The 20,893-nt window shown below is 50.6% G+C and overlaps 9 protein-coding genes across 9 annotated transcripts; 5 read left to right on the forward strand and 4 right to left on the reverse strand.

Annotated features, from left to right (window-relative positions):
• Positions 1-186: 186 nt before the first annotated feature.
• On the reverse strand, positions 187-726 carry CTRU02_209416 (uncharacterized protein; the record flags this gene model as incomplete). Its single annotated transcript, XM_036726747.1, has 1 exon — positions 187-726. One exon carries the CDS (start codon positions 724-726, stop codon positions 187-189), a length of 540 nt encoding a protein of 179 aa, XP_036581456.1.
• A 1,859-nt stretch (positions 727-2,585) lies between these two features.
• CTRU02_209417 (het domain protein) lies at positions 2,586-4,571 on the forward strand (the record flags this gene model as incomplete). The annotated part of the gene is made up of 1 exon (XM_036726746.1): positions 2,586-4,571. One exon carries the CDS (start codon positions 2,586-2,588, stop codon positions 4,569-4,571), a length of 1,986 nt encoding a protein of 661 aa, XP_036581455.1.
• A 1,888-nt stretch (positions 4,572-6,459) lies between these two features.
• Positions 6,460-8,333, forward strand: CTRU02_209418 (carboxypeptidase cpdS; the record flags this gene model as incomplete). Its single annotated transcript, XM_036726745.1, has 5 exons — positions 6,460-6,649; positions 6,705-6,819; positions 6,881-6,928; positions 6,993-8,149; positions 8,206-8,333. The coding sequence occupies 5 exons, from the start codon at positions 6,460-6,462 to the stop codon at positions 8,331-8,333; spliced, it is 1,638 nt and encodes a 545-aa protein (XP_036581454.1).
• A 580-nt stretch (positions 8,334-8,913) lies between these two features.
• Positions 8,914-9,291, forward strand: CTRU02_209419 (uncharacterized protein; the record flags this gene model as incomplete). The annotated part of the gene is made up of 1 exon (XM_036726744.1): positions 8,914-9,291. The coding sequence occupies one exon, from the start codon at positions 8,914-8,916 to the stop codon at positions 9,289-9,291; it is 378 nt and encodes a 125-aa protein (XP_036581453.1).
• Positions 9,292-9,938: 647 nt separating this feature from the next.
• Positions 9,939-10,745, forward strand: CTRU02_209420 (short chain dehydrogenase reductase family; the record flags this gene model as incomplete). Its single annotated transcript, XM_036726743.1, has 1 exon — positions 9,939-10,745. One exon carries the CDS (start codon positions 9,939-9,941, stop codon positions 10,743-10,745), a length of 807 nt encoding a protein of 268 aa, XP_036581452.1.
• Positions 10,746-11,216: 471 nt separating this feature from the next.
• CTRU02_209421 (uncharacterized protein) lies at positions 11,217-13,979 on the reverse strand (the record flags this gene model as incomplete). The annotated part of the gene is made up of 1 exon (XM_036726742.1): positions 11,217-13,979. One exon carries the CDS (start codon positions 13,977-13,979, stop codon positions 11,217-11,219), a length of 2,763 nt encoding a protein of 920 aa, XP_036581451.1.
• A 1,155-nt stretch (positions 13,980-15,134) lies between these two features.
• On the forward strand, positions 15,135-16,323 carry CTRU02_209422 (alpha beta hydrolase fold family; the record flags this gene model as incomplete). Its single annotated transcript, XM_036726741.1, has 3 exons — positions 15,135-15,145; positions 15,205-15,373; positions 15,436-16,323. The coding sequence occupies 3 exons, from the start codon at positions 15,135-15,137 to the stop codon at positions 16,321-16,323; spliced, it is 1,068 nt and encodes a 355-aa protein (XP_036581450.1).
• Positions 16,324-16,539: 216 nt separating this feature from the next.
• Positions 16,540-18,344, reverse strand: CTRU02_209423 (glycylpeptide n-tetradecanoyltransferase; the record flags this gene model as incomplete). The annotated part of the gene is made up of 3 exons (XM_036726740.1): positions 16,540-16,938; positions 16,992-17,571; positions 17,635-18,344. 3 exons carry the CDS (start codon positions 18,342-18,344, stop codon positions 16,540-16,542), a joined length of 1,689 nt encoding a protein of 562 aa, XP_036581449.1.
• A 1,009-nt stretch (positions 18,345-19,353) lies between these two features.
• Positions 19,354-20,850, reverse strand: CTRU02_209424 (abhydrolase domain-containing protein; the record flags this gene model as incomplete). Its single annotated transcript, XM_036726739.1, has 5 exons — positions 19,354-19,472; positions 19,530-20,232; positions 20,320-20,540; positions 20,602-20,675; positions 20,738-20,850. 5 exons carry the CDS (start codon positions 20,848-20,850, stop codon positions 19,354-19,356), a joined length of 1,230 nt encoding a protein of 409 aa, XP_036581448.1.
• Between the last annotated feature and the right edge of the window lie 43 nt (positions 20,851-20,893).

Raw genomic sequence — 20,893 nt, forward strand, 5'->3', positions numbered from 1 at the left:
TTACTGGAGACAGCAAGAACAAGAACAACAAAGACAAGCACCAGTACGAATCGAGAAACAAACGCCAAAAAATCAATTTCGACTACGACAACCACAACCCATCATCCGTCCACCACGATCAAACAAGCCACGGGATAAACACCCTCTCATTCGTTTAGGAACCCCAGAGCCACCTAAAGGAACCCACTAAGGGCCTCCAACACCCCCAGGAGACGCTTCAGGAGTACTCCGCCTCTCAACAACCGACCCTGAATCTAACAAACCAAACTCAGCCAACAAGGATGGCGACAAAGCGACATCCGGGTACAGGGTATCCCAATCCGCTGTGAACTCCACCGGCAGACGAGGCGAATCAGCCGAAGGACGAACCGGTTCTACCCGACGCTGCTCTGCCTCTGCCTCCTCTCTCTCAACACGCTCTAACTCCTCCACACTGTCGATACCACGGCGCACCGCGCGCATCATCTTTTCAAACCACATCTTTTTCTGCTTTCGAAGACGCTCTACTTTGGCGTCCAGAGCACGACGCTCCTCTTCTGCCTTCTCCAAAGCATCCTCAAGCTTCTGATGCTGATCACCAATCCGACGAAGTTGCTGGGCACTGAGACCCTGAAGGTCGCAGTAAGACTTGCCGCCACGAACGCATTCGGCGCATCGAGAGGAATCAGAAAGAGAAGCTTCGCACGACGAAAAACCCTTTACCTCACAGGAGGAACAAACAGGCATGACGGTACGATTGCCCAAGATAAGACTCAAGAGGGAATCGCGCTGCTTTGTCTTTCCGCACGAGAATCGAACGATCGAACGACCTTTCGTTTTTTGACGCGACCTGACATGATGTGAGCATCATTAAAGGAAGCAAGTTGGGCGCCCTCCCACCTGAGGGCAGACGACCTACTTAAGCTGGTCTTGAGGACAAGACCCTTGGAGAGGAGACCTGATGTTACGACCCGTTGGACATGGTCGCCAACACGACCCCGCCTGGATCCCGGCGGCTAACGCAGGGCATATGTAACCCAGCCGGACAGGTGTAACCAGGGATCCTCGGAACGGAAGAACTATGGACAAGTCACGTGGCCTCGGGGATAACGCGGGGTAGGGACAACCCGGGCTGGATATGTTGGATATGTCAGATATCCAACCGATCCCCGGATATGTTGGATATGTCAAATATCCAACATAGCCAAGATAAGGAGGACCGTTCAGGACTTGTATATAGGATGGACTCGAGCCGGGCTCGAGGACAGACTTCCATAGCTCTTCAGCAATCAACTTTGTGATTACCCTAACCGGTACTTTCAGCTATACCTAAGTGACGACTACTCTACGACTCTTGTTGAGGCCTTGACTGATCACCAAGACCTTTGAAGATCTACGATCTATTCGACCAGGACCACGGAACGACTGTTACTACTCTCAATCCCTGGCTTACTGTTAACACAAACCCACTGTCAGTTAGCTGGCCGTAACATCATCCTACTGAGCGTCTTTCACCAGCAACCATCTGAGGTTGAAATAATTCAGAGCTCCTACTCGTTCCAGGAGCCTCCTTTGAGTCTCGAGTGGTTTTTAAAACTACCTGCATTAATTATCTCGGGGTTGAGCTATCTCTTGCTGTCTCGGAGGGCTTCCTCGTCAATCGTTTCAGTTTCACCACCCTGCGACCGATCTACTGAATAACGTCCCACACCCACTTCTGGGCACCCCCCACATTTGGGCACCCCATTTACACCAAAAACGCCGTTTTTCGAAATTCTATATTAAACTAAATACTTTACTTATTAAAGAGAATAAATATATGTTAAATAGATTAAGACTTAATTATAATACTTAAGTAGCTATATACTAGTATTATTAATAATAAGTATTATAAATTCAAGGTTTAATATTTATAATACTAATTTACCTAGCCTATATCTTAATATATAAAATAGGTAGAGATATTTAACTAATATGATTAGAATTTTTAAGTAAGATATAGTAGATTTATATATTCTTATACTTAGTAAAAAATTCTTTAAGCTTAGAATAATATTTTAAAATTTCCCTTAAGAAAAGTTTCTATTATAGAATTTTAACCCTTAATTATACTATATTTACTAAAGTAATACTTTTAAATCTCTTTTAGATATAATTATATACTTTTAATAAGTATAAATATTAATTTCCTAGATTTTTTAAATAAGTATATATGAGCGAAAATATATTTTTCTAATGTTAAGGAATACTAGTAAGTTACTAGTATCTACTAACATTTTAAAGCTTTTAGTTTTAAACTTCTATATTATAACTATTATTATATTTAAACCTTTATAAAAATTTAGATGGCTATAATTATACTTAACATAGTTTATATATATTTTCTTTTCTTAGTAAGTATAGTAGTTAGTTTAATATAGAATTTCGAAAAACGGCGTTTTTGGTGTAAATGGGGTGCCCAAATGTGGGGGGTGCCCAGAAGTGGGTGTGGGACGTTAAGTCATCGCCAGAGTACTACCCTACCTCGGGATTGCCTTTTCCTTCCCAATAGCGACTCCATCATGTCTTCCTCAATTTACGAACGAGACCCACTTGCACACCCCGACATGCAAATCAGACTGCTTCGTCTGGAGCCACCATCGCCCGATCACAACGATCACGTGTTCAGTTTGGCGGTCCACGACTTTGACGAGGAGAACTACCCATCATATATCGCAATATCCTACACATGGGGTTTACCCGTTCCCCTACTGCCTATTGTCGTGAACGGGCAGAAGGTCAAGGTGCATTTAAATTGCTGGTATGCGCTATGGCAAATGCGTCATCATGGCTACACTGATCAGAACTTCTGGGTCGATTCCCTCTGCATTAATCAGAGCGATGACCATGAAAAGTCGGTTCAAGTTTCCATGATGGGGGCCATTTATTCTTCTGCCCAGTGGGTTGCGTCGTGTCTCGGCATTGGCGACGGCATTGGCTCTCTGCAAGAGATTCTAAAATCCAAAGATTCCGATGCCATCAATAAGGCTGGCGAGAAACTCCTCCAGCTGTCTTATTTTGAAAGGGTCTGGATCAAGCAGGAGACCTTTCTGGCTCGAGATATCAAGCTGTTTTGTGGCGCTGACAAAATATCAGGGACAGAGTTCGGGGAAATGTCAGAAGTGGCGAAATGGATGCGAGAGCGCCAAAGGCCAGTCTCCATGTCATCCATCTCTTCGAGCCGAAGCTCCTCCTACTCCAGCGATTCGAGCCTACCAGAGACTGAGACTGAGACTGAGACTAAGACTAAAAATGTCAGTACCCGACATGTACGTTCCGCTTGGTCTCCAGAAAGGGTCACATTTGTGGATGTTATCTTGGAGTATCAAAAAGCCAAGGCAACCGAACCGAAGGACAAAATATATGCACTTCTGTCGCTTGTCTCCAAGGACGACATCGTCCGACAGAAGCTTCCCATCGTATACGGGAAAGGGGCGTCTTTCCCACTGCTTCGCACCGTGGCAAGGCTTCTTTTCAGCGGTTACAAAGAAGTGGCAGCGACTAAGAAAATCGAAGTATTGCGTCTGGTAGTCGAATGGTTGTCAAGCGGCATTAAAGAAGAGCACTCGTCTCGCACCATCCATGCTATGCTACGTGGCCCTCGACGGGAGGAAGAAGAAGAATATGCTGAAATCGAAATTGATGGCTTGAGGTTGATTCATGAGGACAAAGAAGGATATGAGCTAGGCAAATCACAGCTTAGGATTGAGGCTACAGCATCGAAGCCCTCTGATATCTCTAGAAACGCTCACTTTCTTGGGTACGACACACCAAATCGCCAAGGACGTCGAAGTTTCAAACGTTACCTACCCTCTGATCTCAAGACCATGAAGATTCTGTACAACTATCAGGATGACGACAAAATTCCGCGCTCAGAAGCAGTACGAACAACAATGTTCTACGTCAACGCCGACGTTGGACCTGGAGATGTTTTGGCCGTATTGTTATGGGGTCAACGGAACAAAAATAATATGTCTCATTACGCGTATGCCATTCTTCGGCCGGTCAAAATACCTTGGGTGGAGAAGGAACCAAAGGTGAACCATTCGTCGCATCTAGGATATGAGGCCGATTTGCCACATCGGTCAGTCTACGTATTTCACAGCTGGGCCGTGCCTGGGAGGCTACACCCTACGCTCACGCTACAGATGCTTTTTCGAGATGAAACTGGAGCAAACCCTTTGAAAATACTATCCGAAGCCTGGGTGAGCCAACTGAACTATGATTCTATTTCCCGGAAACCAGAAATGAAAGGAAACTTTAAATTACATTATGACGATATTCTCATGCTCCTTCTCACGCACGACGACCCACTACAATCACTGCTACACCCGTCAACTCGGGACGACTTTGGATGGAACAAGGGTGTGTCCTTTTTCGAGGAACATAGTTTTGGATCTGATTATTCCACCATGGAATCATATATGGAGAAGGGAGATGAAGAAGACATTCGACAAGAGGTAAAACGGAACCGGGGCGAAAGTGAAGCTAGCTCTCGTTTACTCGCCCTCCTCAACGCTGAGATTTATGACCCAAAGAAATCTGGTTATTAAGGATGGCAGGTTTTAGTACAACTACTTTATACTAAATATTGGGCCTGTTATGAGACGATAGGTATGCAGTCCTCCACCTCGCTAACGTTATTCGTTGTCGTAACGTAGCAGTAGTCTTACAACCCCTGTTATTAGATATCAGGGTCTTCTACTTCCAGATCAAGATTCCATTCTACATTTTAGACTTAGAGGTAATATTTGACTCTTCAAATTAGTCTCGTTCACTGCTACTCAAGTGTTACATATCCAGGGTCCAGGCTAAAGGTTTTGTTTGGGGAACATGGACTTGTATAGCATAAAAAAGACTCTTTGGAGGTGGCGTGTCTTTGGTATGATCGACGAGGAAGAGCTTTTCAGCAGAGATCTGGCAGTCACAATGCATAGCGTCTTTGTACCTGTGTCTAAAATGCTTGAGCAACCGGAGCATGGTGAGAAACTCTTGCAACCGAATCTTGGCTCAACTGTAGTTTCCTGTAGATTTTGCTTCTAGCCGCTACAGCGAAGATAACCTCACCTATCGTGACGTCGGGCTTGGTTTTATTCAAGAAATCTACTAGCTGTGGGAATTCCATAGTATGTCAATGGTCAAAATACTTGAGACGATTTTACTAAGAATCGCCTCTCTTCTTAATAGAAAATCTTTCTTCTTGGGAATCTAGGGAAAAGCGAGCTCGAAGGCGTCTGTCAAGCTCGCAGTTCAGGAGCAAAGGTTGTTTTCTACTATGCACTACTCTTCATAACACGTACGAATGGGGTGCCCAAGGAATCTTGCAGCTACTTATGGTGGGGGCGACAAGGAATATACTCAGCTTCCAACTTCCCAGTTCCTTCAAGGGACGACGGCTAAAGAAAAGCTATCATGTGAAGGGAAGCATACCCACAGCATATTTTGTGTCGATAAGTGGCCAATCGGTTGTGAACCGCGATCGTCAAGGGCGATTTACGCTGTCGACAGGAGAAATGCGGACGGTTTCTGGGGCACATTTGTCCCATGCATGCCTTAGCCAAAGAGATAATGGCAATTTCGAATTCGCATTTAGTTCGTTGGACTGTTAAAGATGTCGATCCCAGTGGTTTCTGCAGTTCCCAACGCCACGATTCTCCAGGCAAATGTGGAGATGTGGTTCGTTGTGTTAGTCAAAAGATCCCTACACCGGCAGCTGATCGTCAAGCTCAGTTACCGTCAGCCGACGTTCTCCATACGAGTGTAATATAATCTCCGTTCGATCTTACTCGGCATGCATATGATCAGTTCGTCCCATAATGGAGCTGATCGTAGTTTGACAATTGTTGGTTAGGCATCCCTTTTCATGTATCCACAAGAAATTGATTCATGACAGACTTGCTTGCATTACATCTCGTTTCTCGCTTAGATTAAGGTTTTATTGCGCTTCGTAAAAGGGGGATACGTTATATTAACTGCACAGTCTTCTCCTGACCAAAGCAAAAGTGCGCTTCCGGCTAGTTGGACCGGAGCCTGTCGCAAAATTTATTCGGGCAGATGCTTCATACCGAGCCGAGTTCCTGGTAAGTTCTCCGCCAATAAAACGTCTTCACGCACTGAGAAGAGTTGCCCAAAATGTTTTGGATAGGAAATAATTAAAGTTTTGGGACCTTGTTGACGGCAGACTTAGTGATAGGAATAGGTACAACTCTTAACGGCAAGGTCGCATTAGTCTATCGGTTTCTAGACGATTATTGGGCTTCTCAGCCGGCACTGCCGAATAGGAAATTGCAGGATACCACTGCTTTAGAACAAGTTAGATGTAGCTGTTGTGAGATTTGTCGCGCTGGCGGCTGTGTTTAAATACATTATACTTTGCCGGCGCTTTTCAAGGTCAATATCGTCAGAAAAAAAGAAACTTCCAGTTCTGGAATTTGAAGAACAATGGCGCCCAAGTTGTCTCTCCGTGTCCTGTTGTTGGCCCTGTTGCCATGCACGGTTCTTGCACACTGGCGAGTTGATGGGTACGACCCTGTTAGAAAACTGGTCGAGCAAAGGCATGGTTCAAGCCGTCGTCACATTCAGCAGCGAGCAGCTAGCGGCGAGTATCAACATTTGAATGAAAAGACCCAAAGTGAGATGCTGTCCCAGTGGTACTCTCTCTAGCCGCATGAGCTAATACAAATCAGAGTACCTTGTAAACGGCACAAGTGTTCCTTTTATTGACTGGGATCTCGGAGAATCTTATGCTGGTCTAATGCCTATCTCTAAAGAGGCAAATGAGACAAGGCAATTATTTTTCTGGTTGGTTATGAGACTGATTTTTCCATGTTTGACCGTTTTGTTCTAATAAGATCGCATATAGGTACTTCCCAACCACTAATCAAAACGCCTCTAGCGAAGTCACTATCTGGTGAGTTGGCCTCAAAACATACCGGACAGCCCTTTGTCGTTAAACATTTACTGACGGTTGACAGGTTGAACGGCGGTCCGGGATGCAGCTCTCTCATCGGTCTCATCTCAGAACATGGCCCCTTCACGTGGTTCAAGTCTGCGTACCGCCCAGTTTACAACATCTATAGCTGGTCCCATCTCTCAAACATGTTATATGTCGACCAACCGGCTGGCACTGGTTTCTCCGTTGGATCGCCCAACGCGACCACAGAAGAAGAAATAGCTGAACAGTTTCTTGGTTTCTACAACAACTGGATGGAGACCTTTGGTACAAAAAGCCGAAAGACGTATCTCACCGGTGAGAGTTATGCAGGATTCTACATCCCCTACATCGGCGACGCAATGATCAAGTCCAAACAATCTGCCAACTATAACCTATCTGGCGCCATGATGTTCAGCCCGTACATCCGTAGCGTGCCCAACGACTTCCAGCAGCAGGTTGTCACGAAGCCTTTCGTCGAGGAGTACAACAACGTCATGGGCTTGTATCCTGGGGTCGACGACTACTGGGACCGTATTGCCGCTGCTGATGAGGCCTGCGGTTTTGCTGAGATGCGCGAAAAGTACTTCAAGTTCCCGCCACCAGGGCCTTTCCCTCCCGGCAACGTGAGCGCTGAGTGTCAGATATCACACACAGTCTACGATGGTCTGGCGAACATTAGCCCTTGTAGCAGCGTCTACCACATTTCCCAGGGCTGCCCAAACCCGGGAGATCCCCTTCTCTGGGCCGCCGATGGCGACAATGCTACTGTGCCGGTTACATTTGACAAGAAGAATTGGCATGGCTATCCCAACTTGCCCGAAATGCGCCAGGCAATCCATATCCCCCCCGGACAGAAGGACTGGAAGATGTGCAACGATCAAAACCCCTTCGGAGAAAAGGGTGATCAGAGTGCAGACCCCTTCACCTCAGGCGCGCTGACGCGGGTGATTGAGCACACCAACAACTTCATCATTGCAAACGGGAATCAAGACTACCGCGTTCCTACTAACGGAACGTTGATGGTGCTGCAGAACATGACGTGGAATGGCCAGCAAGGTTTCGACGAGTTCCCCAACAAGAGCTTCTTTTTGCCTGCCGCTTATACGGACTTGTCTTCCCAAAGCGCTACTGGCAAGGTTGGCGATTGGGTTGAACAAAGAGGATTGAACTTTGCTAGGGTGTACACTGCTGGACATGGTTTGTTTTCCGATGTCCCTTCTTCTAATGGATCATTAGCTAACATTTTGGTGCAGAACTCCCAGAGTATGCCCAGGGGGCGGGATATCGTCTCCTTGAGAAGCTCCTCGGACGCGTCTCTGATCTGAGTTCCGATGTCATGTTTTCCGCTCTTCCTGGAGACTTTAGCAAACCCCCAGAGTGATTATAGCAGGGGTTTCTGAATCTTTCATTTTGATATCAGGTTCTTGCGAGACGAGAAATTAGGGTGTCTAATGTTTTCCAGCACAAATACACTTGTGTAGCAATATATTACTCCAACCTTTCTAGGTCTTCACAATGTCTTAGCAGGCATCAAATAAAAGGAATATTTTGTCCAAATTTCGCGAATCTTTCGTCCTATAGAAATTGTTTTCGGGTAATGGCCTAAGTCTGTCTCAAGTTAGAAGCGAAGGCACATCACATTACTACCATAAAGGCAATCAGGAGTTGTAGCGGGATAGTTTCCAGTGAAGACGAATCTACCGGGAGAGAAAGATGTACTAGACCTGTGTCATTGATGGACTTGTTAAGGACAGATTTGAATTCTGTGACTCGTTCAACAACAGATAGCAGACTCTAAGAAAAGAGCCCGATTCAGAATAAAGAAATTCCAGCCCACACACCCCATAACCGCGCACTTTTTCCCCTTTCACAACACCATACCCCGCATTACCACAACGCACTTCTTTTACACAAGAAGCAAAATCAGTATACTCGCAATGGCTAAATATACTGAAGAAGCAATGCAAAAAGCAATCAAAGATACGGAAACTGGCATCAGTATTCGAGCAGCCGCCCGCAAACGAAAAGTACCAGAGTCGACTCTTCGGGGGCGATTACATGGTGCCGGCACACTGAGGGAGAGCAGGTCTCAGTTACAGAGGCTGTCACCTGACCAAGAACAACATCTCGCCAACTGGGCACTCGCCCAAGGCTCTCTCGGCCTGGCACCGACCAACACTGAACTCAAGGAACTTGCCCAGCGAGTTCTAGCGGTCGCTGGCGAGTTTGAGCCACTTGGGAGGAATTGGATGGATGGATTTTTGAGGCGGAACCCATCACTGAGGACTGTGAGAGGCAAGTTCATTGGGTCGCAGCTTGTTGAAGCTGTCGCAACCTAGTCATGTTCTGCAGTCGGAGATGTCGTTAGTTTCCCGAGCTATCACGGAATGGACCGCCCGGCCCTGTGTGCCCCGCGGGATGCGCGGCAGCGGACCCGACTCGGACTTTTGATGAGAAAGACAGCCTAAAGCAGCTGAAAACGCTTGGTGTCGCATCTCTGGCTGCGATACCCTTAACCTTGTTTAGTTATCGATCGATCCATTGAACCGCAGATCTAGAATTTCCTCCGCTCGCTGCCCGAACCCGATACCGAATTTGGTCCACTGCCACCAATTGTGTGATCTTGTCTTCATGACGCACAATCTTAACCACATTGCCCAAAACTAGAGACAAACTGGAGTAAAAGAACCCATCAAAGAAGAATAAGATATCCTCAATCACCAGACTATCATTTCGGAGGTGGATCTCCTTTATTGGGTGGCAGCTTTTCGTCCGTCCGGTTCGGCGGACGTCCTACTTAACCGTCTTCTCCTCGAAAAGTATATAGACAGCATCACATTTGTGTTATACGGATGCCTAAAAATATAATCCCAAGAGACTTCTTCAAATCGAGATTCAAACCTCTGATATATCTACACTTCCGTTCCAAATTTACCATTCTCAACACACATACAAACATCATTAACACCACCTATCCTCAAACACCATGGCCACCCAAAACTTCAAATACCTGAACAAGCTCCGCTCCTCTCGAGTTCTCATAATAGGCGGCTCTCAAGGTCTAGGATTCGCAGCAGCCGAAGCATCCATCGAGCATGGCGCCAGCGTTATTCTCGTCTCATCCAATCCCAAAAAGCTAGCCAACGCCGCGGACCGTTTGCAAACTACCTACGCCTCCATCGTCTCCCCGGGCCAAGTCTCAACTTACACCATCGACCTCGCCGACCTCACTAACCTCCGCACAAATCTGACTCGTCTCTTGGACGAAGCGACGGCGGACGGCGAGAAGAAGATAGACCACGTAGTCTACACGGCCGACCTGGCCCCGCCTCTCCCGCCGCTTCCCCAGACGACTCCCGAGGATATCCACGCGGCCTTCAGCCTCCGCGCTCACGCACCAATCATCCTCGCAGGCCTTCTGAATGGCTCGGAGAAGTACATCCGGCACACGCCCGACACGTCCGTCACATTCACCAACGGCTCGAGCTCGCATCGCCCGATGCCGGGCTGGGCTGTCGCCGACTCCGCCGCCGGGTCGATGGAGGGACTCGTCAGGGGTTTGTCGTGCAGCTTGGCGCCCGTGCGAGTGAATCTCGTATCTTCGGGACCGGTCACTACGGAGCTGTTCCAGACGTTGCCGGCGGAGACGATCGAGTTGTTCCGGAGCAAATGTCTTACCGGTCGACTTGGGCGGCCGGAGGACGTGGTGGAAGCATATTTGTATATTATGAAGGATGGGTTTGTCACGGGTGCGACGATATTTACTGAGGGAGGGAGAATCTTGGCTCCTTAGGATGTCTTTGCTGTAATCACTAGAAAGACAAGTCAAAATCACTCTACGCTTTTCAATTTTTCGAGATTTGTAGTCACATCCATCAGGCACACTTGCCATTATTTCATCTCGGCTGGTTATCATCACGCCCAACGGCGGTTCGGTTACATTCCGACACAGGGACGGAAGGATAAAAAATACAGGTACACGCCATCAGGCTAATTCTTCCCCTTTGTCCCGGTGCCCTATCCATCAACGCCGGTGACAGCCAAAGTTGCTCTCCTCCAGCATCCCCTCGGGAGGAGTTACGTTATCAAACGCATCTGCAACTTACAGATCAAAAGCCTCACCCTCCTTAGGCGTCCACTAACTTGAGACTGAAGATATGTCGGAGCTCTCGCTCACAGAACCGCTGAGGGAGCCCGAGTCTGGAATGGCTTCCAAGGCAGTTAAATGTAGCAACCTTTCTGGTTCTGGATCATTGAATCCGTTCTATGGTATGCAGAAATCCACCCAGCTACCCAAGTAGTCGAGCCTGTTGCCGGCATTCTCCTGGCTCTTGTAGACGTCCTCAAACTCGTCGAAGCTGAGCTTGCCCCAGCCACCGCGGTCGGCGGCTTCCTTCTCTGCCAGGTCAAGACGCTTCCACTCCAGGAGAGTGGAGTGGGGGATGGTACGGGCCGACTGCTTCGAGGACTCGCCAGACTTCTTCTTCATGGCTGACTTGAGACCCTTCGTTTTTGATGACGATGAATCATCTGATGAAGGTGGTGTGGCATCCGATGCAATGGGCTCAACGGGTGCGTCACTGTTGGGGCGGAACTGGGGCATCGTGGGGTCTCTGTATTCGACCTCCTCGACAACCGCCGTGTTCTCATCCACTTCCGGATTTGCCTCCTCTTCTGAATCATCAATCTCTTCGATTACTCTTTCGGGCTCTTCGGTGGCATTTGCGTCCTCTCCATTACCGGAACCCTCAACTCTGTAACCGCTAGTCAACAGAAGTTCTTCCAAAGAGCGCTCGGCAATCGGTTTGCCCTCATCCAATGCCTTGCGCGGCTGTCGTGGCTCAACTGCCTTGGACTTGGGCTCGTCGACAGTCAAAAGCTCAAAGAGATGCCTGTGCTTCTCTCGCTTGGACCTGGTTGCTGCTGCTTTAACAGCCAAATCCTCCTTATCTTTGAAGATGGCATCGAGAAGCTCGTTGAAGGCCTGCTGGGTGACCTGGTAAAGAATCTCCTTGCCAGCATCGCGCTCCTCGCCTGGGATTTCCATGCCTCCCCAACGTTCAGGCACGCTCCTAGAAGACGTTGAAGGGTTGGATCTGATTTCATAGTCGTCCGTATCTTCGGCAAATCGCACCTTGGACGACGACCTGGAGCGTGGCGACAAGATTTGTTGCTGAGCTGCCTTTGAGCTCTCAGCGACACCGTTGAGGCTCACCAACACATCCTCATCAGACTGCCAGCCATCGGGGGCCGATCCACCCTCCTCCTCATCGAGATAAAACTGTCTCCTCTTCCATCTGTCGTGTAGTTGTTTTCTAGCGGCCTGTCGCCGCTTTCTTTCAATATCAGGGGCTAATTGCCTCTTGTGGTTGATAACTTGGGCCCGCAGTTGACTCTCAGTGGGCATACTGTTAGTAAATTGTTCGGAATCGACCCTCCCAGTCCTGTTCTCTGAATCATTGGCCGGGCCGGTAGGGCGACCAGTGGAACTCCTGTTCTCCGCATCGGAGTTGTTGTTTATCTCCTCTTCACCATCTGAGCCGCCGATCTCGAGGTCGAAGTCAAAGTCCATTTCATTACGCTCACGGCGTTGACCAGTGAGCAGGTCGGGCAGGTCGTCGATGCTAGTAGGCGGGTTGAGCAGAGCGTCCCAGTACGGCGTGTCTGGTTCACTATCTGGAGAGCGCATCTGAACCTGCCAAGGGCTGCCGATATAGGGAGCAAAGAGCCTAGTCAGGACGTCCTCTCTCGATGAGGTGTCGCCCTTGTCCTCTCCCACAACGCCGTTTCTACCGGGCTCCAACTCGACGTCGCCGTTGGGGTGGAATATCTTGCCGTCACTACGGTTGTTGCCGTCAGCGCGGGGAACCCTGCCTTCACGACCAAACAAGCTGCTCAACGGCTGTCTGCTAGCCACAAGCTGCTGAGCTTCGGTGCTCCCCATGAGCTGGTCGTCCAGGCCGTCCAGGATATCGCGATGCATCTGTTTGTAGAGAACATAGTAGGCGCGGAACATGCGCAAAAAGTCGCGGCGGTTGACAAAGCCGTCCCCATCGATATCGTAACCTTCGAAGATTTTGCGCAGCTTGTCCTTCCGTTTGCGGTAGGCCAGTCCATGTAGAAACTCAGTGAAGCCGATCAGGTCGTCGTTGTTGGTGTCGTAGAATGAAAACATGCGGTCGTGTATCAGGTTCGGCGTCGCGTGTCGAGAGCCGCCTGACGGCACCAGGCACCGCTCGAAGGTTTTCTTGTCCATCGCAAGCTGTAGGTCGTCCGGGTCCTCTCGCCACTCGGTGTTTGCCATGAAAGTGAACTGCTCCCAGAAGGCCTCAATTTCGGGCCTTTCGAAGCCAGTCTCTTTGCTGAGCTTTGCCATTAGAGATCGAGGCAGATTCCGTATACATGTGTCGGGGTCACCGGTGTACCAGACGGGTTGCATCTGACGGGGACCGAAGGGCGGTGCGGGAACTTTGATCTTGTAGAAGATGTGCGTCTTAATGTGAACACCTTGCGATTCGCAGGTTTCGCACAGGTCGAAGTCGGCGCAGTTGGCGCAACGGTAACGTACGCCACGAATAGGGACCATGCCGCAGGCGTTACACGCGCAGCCCCTGTGTACGCAAGCATTTCGTCGAGCGTTGTCCTCGGAGACTCTGAAAAGCAGGCTGACAATGTTGTGCCCAGCGCGGGCCTGGGGCTGCAGTCCGTTGGGGTCATTCCACCACTCGTCAACAGTACCGCCGTCTACTATCGTATCGGTATCGTTCAGGGGGTTAATTGCGTCGATGTCGGCGTTCTCGTCGCCGTGAGAACCCTCAGAGGATACCGAGTTTCGCCGCGCTCGTCTGTGGTTGCGGCGGACAGCATTGCTCCGGTGCAGTCCAGGGCCAGGAACGCCATCTCCATATTGGTCTCGGTTGGCTTGGTAGGCATAATAGCTGACCGAGAGAGCGGCGATGGCGGAGAAGACGGCGACTGCGATGCGCGGCCGGGTGAGGCTGTCGGTTGATGGCACCGAGAGCCACATGATGGAGCGTAGATGTAGCTATACGTGTAGCATGATGAGGATATCAGGTCACTTCGATTGCGCCTATATCGGGGTTGCGTCGGCTTGTGGCGATTATAAAGTTGCTTCGTCGTATTTTGTAACTAGTGCTGGGGGTATCTTGATATGACGAGGTGGTGAATGTGGAAACCAAACAGGCTCACAGCTGCGCCAGCTCACAGATTCTGCCGAAGTGAGGTTAGTAGAAGGAAGGCGGTGAGCAAATGTCGAAGTCCGCCATGAGTCAGCAGGTGGCTCGAGCTCCAGGGTTACATGTCCATTCTGAAAGATACGTATCCACGGACGAGGTTCCGCCCTTTGAGATGGAAGAGAGCTGGACGTATGGCCCTTCAATTTGCTTTTTCAAAATACTTTACGCGCTCGAATACGATTGGATAAATCTTAGAGGTAATAGAACCTTGAATGGTTCAACCAAGCATTATTCCGCACCATCTGATGTACTTAACTTCTAGAAAGCCACCGCCGCATGGATACAGTGTCTCACACCAGCTCTCATGAGCTGAGCTGGGAGCTCCCAACACACGTTTGAGCTCGGTGCCGAGGTATGTCTCCATGTGGAACTGAGCTATTGCTGATACAGAGGTACTTCTATGCCCACCAATGGTTTCGTGGTGCTTTATGTACACTCATAACTTTAACGCTTGACAAACAACGTCACCTTACCCTCACTTCCATTAAGCTAAGGCGCATCCCATGATCGCCGCGCAAACCGGGTTCTTTCTTCAATATGCAGCACCCCTAAACTGGAACGGTTCCGACTTGAGCGCTTCGAAAAAAAAAAAAAAAACCTCGCAACCTTGGTCCTTCTTGAACTTCGACTTTTGCTTCTTCCGTCGCATGCTCTTGGCAAGGGAGGCGGCCAAAGCAATCGAGCTCTGGCTCTCAAATCCTACCGGTTCACAGTCTTAATCCAAACTGATCTGTAACACTAATTGCCACCGCCGGATTTCTCCCAAGGGAAAAAAAAAACAAACCACTTCTTTCTGATCTATCTAGCCTTTGTGAACAGGAAACGATAGATGCTATTTCGCTCTCTGTCGAGACTTTGAGATCTACAAAACAACTTTATCTTTAGCCTTCAGGAGCAAAACCTTCGCAGGAACCACGGCCGCAGCCATGACCACAGCGTAAACATCTTCATCTCACTACTAAACTGAACCACCGCAACTCTAACACATTCATCCAGAACCCCCGTCTTCCCCACAGTGGAAGAAACAATCAAGCACCCGTCCTACCCATCAACCATATGGAACCTCGAACCCGACAGTGAAGGCAAATGTGAAGTCGCCAAAGGTCGCGATGGGCCCTTTAACATCGCCTGGGAAATCCACGGCCACGGCCCGTCCAAAATCCTCGTACTAGCCAACCCATCCACCCTTCTCGCCCTCCGAAACTCTTACTGACAGAAAAACCCCAGTTCATAATGGGTCTGGCGGGCGTCAAGACCTCATGGCAGCGCCAAACAAAGTACTTTGGCCACGACAACGCCTCGCGGTACTCCGTCCTCATCCTCGACAACCGCGGCATGGGCGGGTCTGAAGTCCCCTACGGCCGCTACACGACGTCCGCCATGGCCTACGACGCCCTCGACGTCCTGAAGCACGTGGGCTGGACGGACCCGCGCAGCGTCCACCTCTTCGGCATCTCCATGGGCGGCATGATCTCGCAGGAGCTCGCCTTCGCCGCGCCGAACCTCTTCGCGAGCGTCACCTTCCTCTGCACGGCCCCCTGGATCGAGAACACGAAGCCGTTCCTGCAGAACCTCGTCGACCGCGCCAGCATGTTCGTCCCCAAGACCGTCGACCGCAGCATCCAGGACACGGCGCTGAAGCTTTTCCCCGCCGACTGGCTGGTGATGCCGGACGAGGCGGCCGAGCTCCCCAACGACGACACGCCCAAGTGCGGGCCCGCCGACGGCGGCCAGGGCTACGGCCGCTTCGAGAACAACTTCCAGCGGTTCCAGGCCCAGGAGCTGGTCAAGCGGAACACGCCGGGCCTCTTCAGCATTCGCGGGTTCCTGATGCAGCTGGTCGGGGCCGGGTGGCATCACAAGTCGCCCGAGCAGTTGAAGCAGCTCGGCGACGCCGTCGGGAGGGACAGGATTGCCGTCATTCACGGCACCGGCGATTTCATGATTGACGTGCATCACGGACGCCTGCTGGCCGAGCACCTCAAGCCTGCCGTGGTTGAGATTATCGAGGGCATGGGGCACGCGCCGATCATGGACAGGGTGCGTTGGATGAACAAGTGGCTCGAGGAACGGATTGCCACGGTAGAGGAGAAGTATCCCTCTTCTAAACAATAGGCCGTTTCAACGGGGTTTGGCGTAATGGTCTCTCGGAAGCAAAGATCATGACAAAGAACGGGCATACATTGGTAGCTGCAGGTCGTGATGGTTATTTGTTTTTAAATTTATTCGTTGTGATACCTCTGCACTCCTCCTCCAACGCCGGTATACATGCATACATGCGCTGTGCTTTCCCTCCTGGGTTGTTCCTCCCGCGTTATTTTCATCCCCTGCTTACAACATAACCAAGCCGATTCCGCTGAGGTTCTCCTCGTCGAGCTTGTTTCTTCTGTCAACACCGCCAGCGATGGGGGCAGCACGGTAGTTGAACAGGTAGTAGTGCAGCTGGCCGTCGCCAGGTCCGAACTTTTGTTGCTCCAGGAACAGACCGTTGTCCAGCAGAGACAGGCCGTTGAAGACGTCGAACTTGTACTTCTTGGCCAGGATGAGAGCGTCGCCGATAAGGGAGTTCAGGCGCGGCTTGAGCGCCTCCTTGTCGACCGGCTTGGATAGGCCGACTTCGGAGGCGTAGTACCAGAGATAGGCGGCGCGGATGACTTGGTGCTTGGTGCTGTTGATGATAGTAGACTCGAGGCAGTAGAAGGAGAAGAAGTCAGTAATCTTGCCGTTGGTCTGTCATGTGTTAGTAGTGCTTACCCATACAAGGGGCAGTAAAAAAGACAAACCTCAACAACGTAGGTCCAGATGACCTGCTCACCAGCCTCCTTCTTGTGCAGGAACCAGTGCTTGAACTCCTCTTCCGAGAACTCGGGCGCCATGTCGAAGCGGCTGAGGTACTTGTTCAGGAGGGCGCTCGCCTGGGGGATATCCTTCTCCTGCAGTTCACGCAGACCCTTAGTCGACGTGTTGTCTGGCAGCTGGTACTTGCGGATCTGGTACTGCGGCTTGCTGTTGGGGGGCAGCGGGCTGAAGCCGACCTCGTACAGCTTCTGCCAGTTGAGGGCGCGGTGGAAGTAGCGGCAGGTGCTGACGGGCTTGGGCAGCACCACACCACCAGTGTAGAGACCCTGCCAGATCTCATGCAGGTTGCTACGGCGCGTGATCTCCTTGATGAGGACGGGCGCCAGGCGCTTGCCGCGCAGCTTCTTGTGCACGACCATGAAGTTGACTTCGGAGCAGGTGACGACGTTCTTGCGCACGCGCAGGTTGACGGGGATGGCGGAGATGAAGGCGACCAGCTTCCGGGACTGAGTCGCGCGCACACCAACATGCCACTCCTTGCGCCAGCCGGGGGCCATGAGTGCCCTACACCGCCGTTAGCTCAGACCTTTTCTTTCTCGAGTATCAAATAGGCTATTCTTTTCTCACCATTGCAGCATCGCGGGAGAGTAGTTGAAGCGGAACATGGCCTCGTCATCCTCGACATAGTGTCCGTTGAGCAGCTCGTACACCTCCTTCATCTCACCCTCGTCCTCGAGGTTCATGGTGACCCACTCGAAGCCGTCCACCAGCGGGGATGGCTCCTTGGGGACATCCTCAACCTTTTGGATGCGGATCGGGCCGTCCTCGACCTTTGCGTCACCCTCACCGAACTTGGGAACGGGCTGCGTCGCCCAGAACTTGTAGCTGGCCATGTCCTTGGCGTTCTTGCCGGCCGACGCCAGACCGGTCATGATGTCCTGCAGGTTGAGCTTCTGGAGCGCGGCAGCCGTCTCCTCGGCCGACTTGTTGCCGGAGCCGCCTGTGATCTCGTTCGCAAGGGCGGGGTTGAGCGCGAGAAGCTCAGTGAGCTGCTGGGGCGTGAGTCCACCGATGGCGTCCTTGATCTGCTGTTCCGGGTCGCTGGGCTTGCCGGTCAGAGCTTCCTTGACCTTCTTCCTCTTGGACTTCTTCTTCTTCTTCTTGGCGCCTCCAGCTTCTCCGCCGGCCGCGCCGGTCGCCTCCTCGGGCGCATCGTCTTCCTCGTCTTCGGACTCGACCTCGGGGGCCTTGCCCTTGCCCTTGTCCTCCGCCTCGGCAACGGCGTCCTCTGCCTGCTTGACGGCAGGGTCGAGGGGCTTGGACTCCTCGGCAGGCATTTTCGTTTCCTTCGGTTTTTGTTCGTCTAGTGACTTGGGAAGTATGCGGGTGGTGAACGGGGATCGGAGGGTGTATCGTGTGTTCGTGGTTCGAGCTTTTGGAGCTCTGGGCAAGCTTGGAAGGTGGGAATGGCGGGGAAAGAAGTTTTGGCGCAAGAGAGGACAGTTTCATGTGCCCGGGCACTCTCCCAGCGGTGACTGCATCATGGCGGGGTCACCTGCTAGGGTCGAAAATTGGCGTTAGTGTCTGCGGGGCATCCCACCTTAGCTAGGGCGCCTCAGCGACCGGCCCGTCGCCGTTGGGGGATTGTCAACGCTGAAGCTGCCTACTGAATACCAGGTAACCATATTCTTTTAAAAGCCTACGTGTTATGAATGGATTAACCAAGCACCTGAAGCTTTGGAAATTTAGATGAGAATGTAGTTTAATATTTTTGCATTTCATTTGTGTCTGCTTCCCTTCTGGCTGTCAACAGCTGAACTACACACAAACGGTTCCATTGTGACTAACATGATCCGGGATACTTGCTTGATCTTCTATGCCAGAACCCTTTCAAGCATACTTCTTTCTATAACTGATTCCTTAATCCCTAAATGGTTTCTGCTATTACATCAGCTTAGAGGAACGATTTCTACATTATAATGACATTTGGAGAATGCTCCGCCTGCTGAAGAGTAGTCATTTACACCGTGCAAACAATTGAAAAAGGATGGCTTGAATTATAGGGTCAAATGAGAGTATTAAGCCTGAACCAGCATGAAAAGAGCGCAATGCGATACCGAAACAAACTACCTCGGTATTACAATATCAATAGGGTTGGAGTAAGGTTACAACATCTAACTGCGAGAATTATCCTGAGAATCAAAGAGCTGACCCTAATTCTTATTCTACTACATCTATAGCATCGCACATTAATCATCTAAGAGAACTACACACTAAGGCTTACACTCATCAAGTCTAGTACAACTAACAAACACCCACTCCAACTAGAGACAAACAAACGGGCAGTTATAGCATTGTTCCACTGCTGGTTTCAGAACCAGCCCCATCAAACGCCGTGCCTTTGAGATCAAAAGATCGCATGACTGCGAGGATGACGGGCGCGTATCCCATGATGTCGTTATGCCCTGGCCAGGTCAGTTAGTGTTGAGTCAGGTGGAAAGATGTACGCTGAGTTCACTCACCGCCATAGGGAAACATTTCCTGGCGAATAATGACATTGTGATCGGCGTGCCAGGTCGTGACAAACGCATCCTTCCCCTTGTGGATCGTCCGGACCTCCTTCCACGCCTCGAAAGAATGGTCGTTGAGCCCACCCTCGACCGTCGCATTAGCAGCTGCCCGGAAAAGCTTACTGCTCTCCTCACAGGGGATATCTGAGTCGTCCTTGGCCGAGATGAGAGTGAGCCGCAGGCGGCGCTTGGTCAGCTTCACCAGACTCTCGAGCCTATCAGCCGACTGCCACTTGTCGTAGATGAAGGTCTCCATGTAATTCAAGAACCCAGGCCAGACTTTCAAGGGCCCCAGAACGGGGAAGATGCCGCCTATTTTGTAGCCGCTGAGCATCTTGGGGAGGTTGCTGAATCCTGCGACGAGAATGATGCCGCCGAATTCAATACCTTGCGATGCGTACAGCTCTGCGACGCCACTGGTTACGGCGGTGCCCAAGCTTTGACCGAGAATGACGATGCGATCAGAGGGCACGCCGGCGACGTTGATGACCCAGTCGATCAGAGTTGCTGCATCCTGAATGAGACCATCTTCGGAGGGGACACCGGTGGAATAGCCGAAGCCACGGTAGTCGATGGCCAGAACGTGGTAGGTTGAGGTGTCTGTGATGACGTGGTAACTGTCTGGACGGTGGTTTTGAGCGATGTCTCCGGCGTTCTATCGACAGTTAGTGTCAGTAAAATAGTTGTTGGTGAGGATGATAGTCTCACTCCATGTACTGTGATCTGTTAGTGATATTGCATCTTGGACGGCCAAGGGAAGCTTACAAGATATGACCACCCGGGCTTCAGGGTCCTCCTTTAACGCCCGGAAAGACTCTGTCTCGGTGATATCATTACAAAAGCCTGACTTTTGCACAGAAAACCTCTCCTCTTGCTTGAGATATGCGGGCAAGGGCATGACATGCCAGGCATATAGACTCTCGCCATCAGGGGTGTCAAGAGAGAAGGGAGTTACTTGACCCTCTAGAAGATCTTGCTGTCAGCTAAAGACGCTCTTCAATGCGAACATGGTACGTGGACTGACTAGCGAAGCCGAATCTTTCAGGCTCATTGATGTCGCGCCACCAGAGAGTGTTTATCTTATGGGCGTATAGGAAACTGCAAGCGGCAGGTCAGATTGAAAAATGCGCATACATGAATTATATGATTTCAGATCTCACTGTCTTTGGAAGAACGGCGTGGCGCCGAGAGCCAGGAAGGTGAAGTAGACGCCGAGAGGAGCTACAACCACCCAGACGGCCGTCCGCAGGATGGGGGACAGCGGAACCGGCATTATCAACAGGCTAAATAGGATTTAAATATTGGAAAAGGAAACG

This window comes from Colletotrichum truncatum (assembly GCF_014235925.2).
Source record: "Colletotrichum truncatum strain CMES1059 chromosome Unknown Contig_0006, whole genome shotgun sequence".
Taxonomy (NCBI): Eukaryota; Fungi; Ascomycota; class Sordariomycetes; order Glomerellales; family Glomerellaceae; genus Colletotrichum; species Colletotrichum truncatum.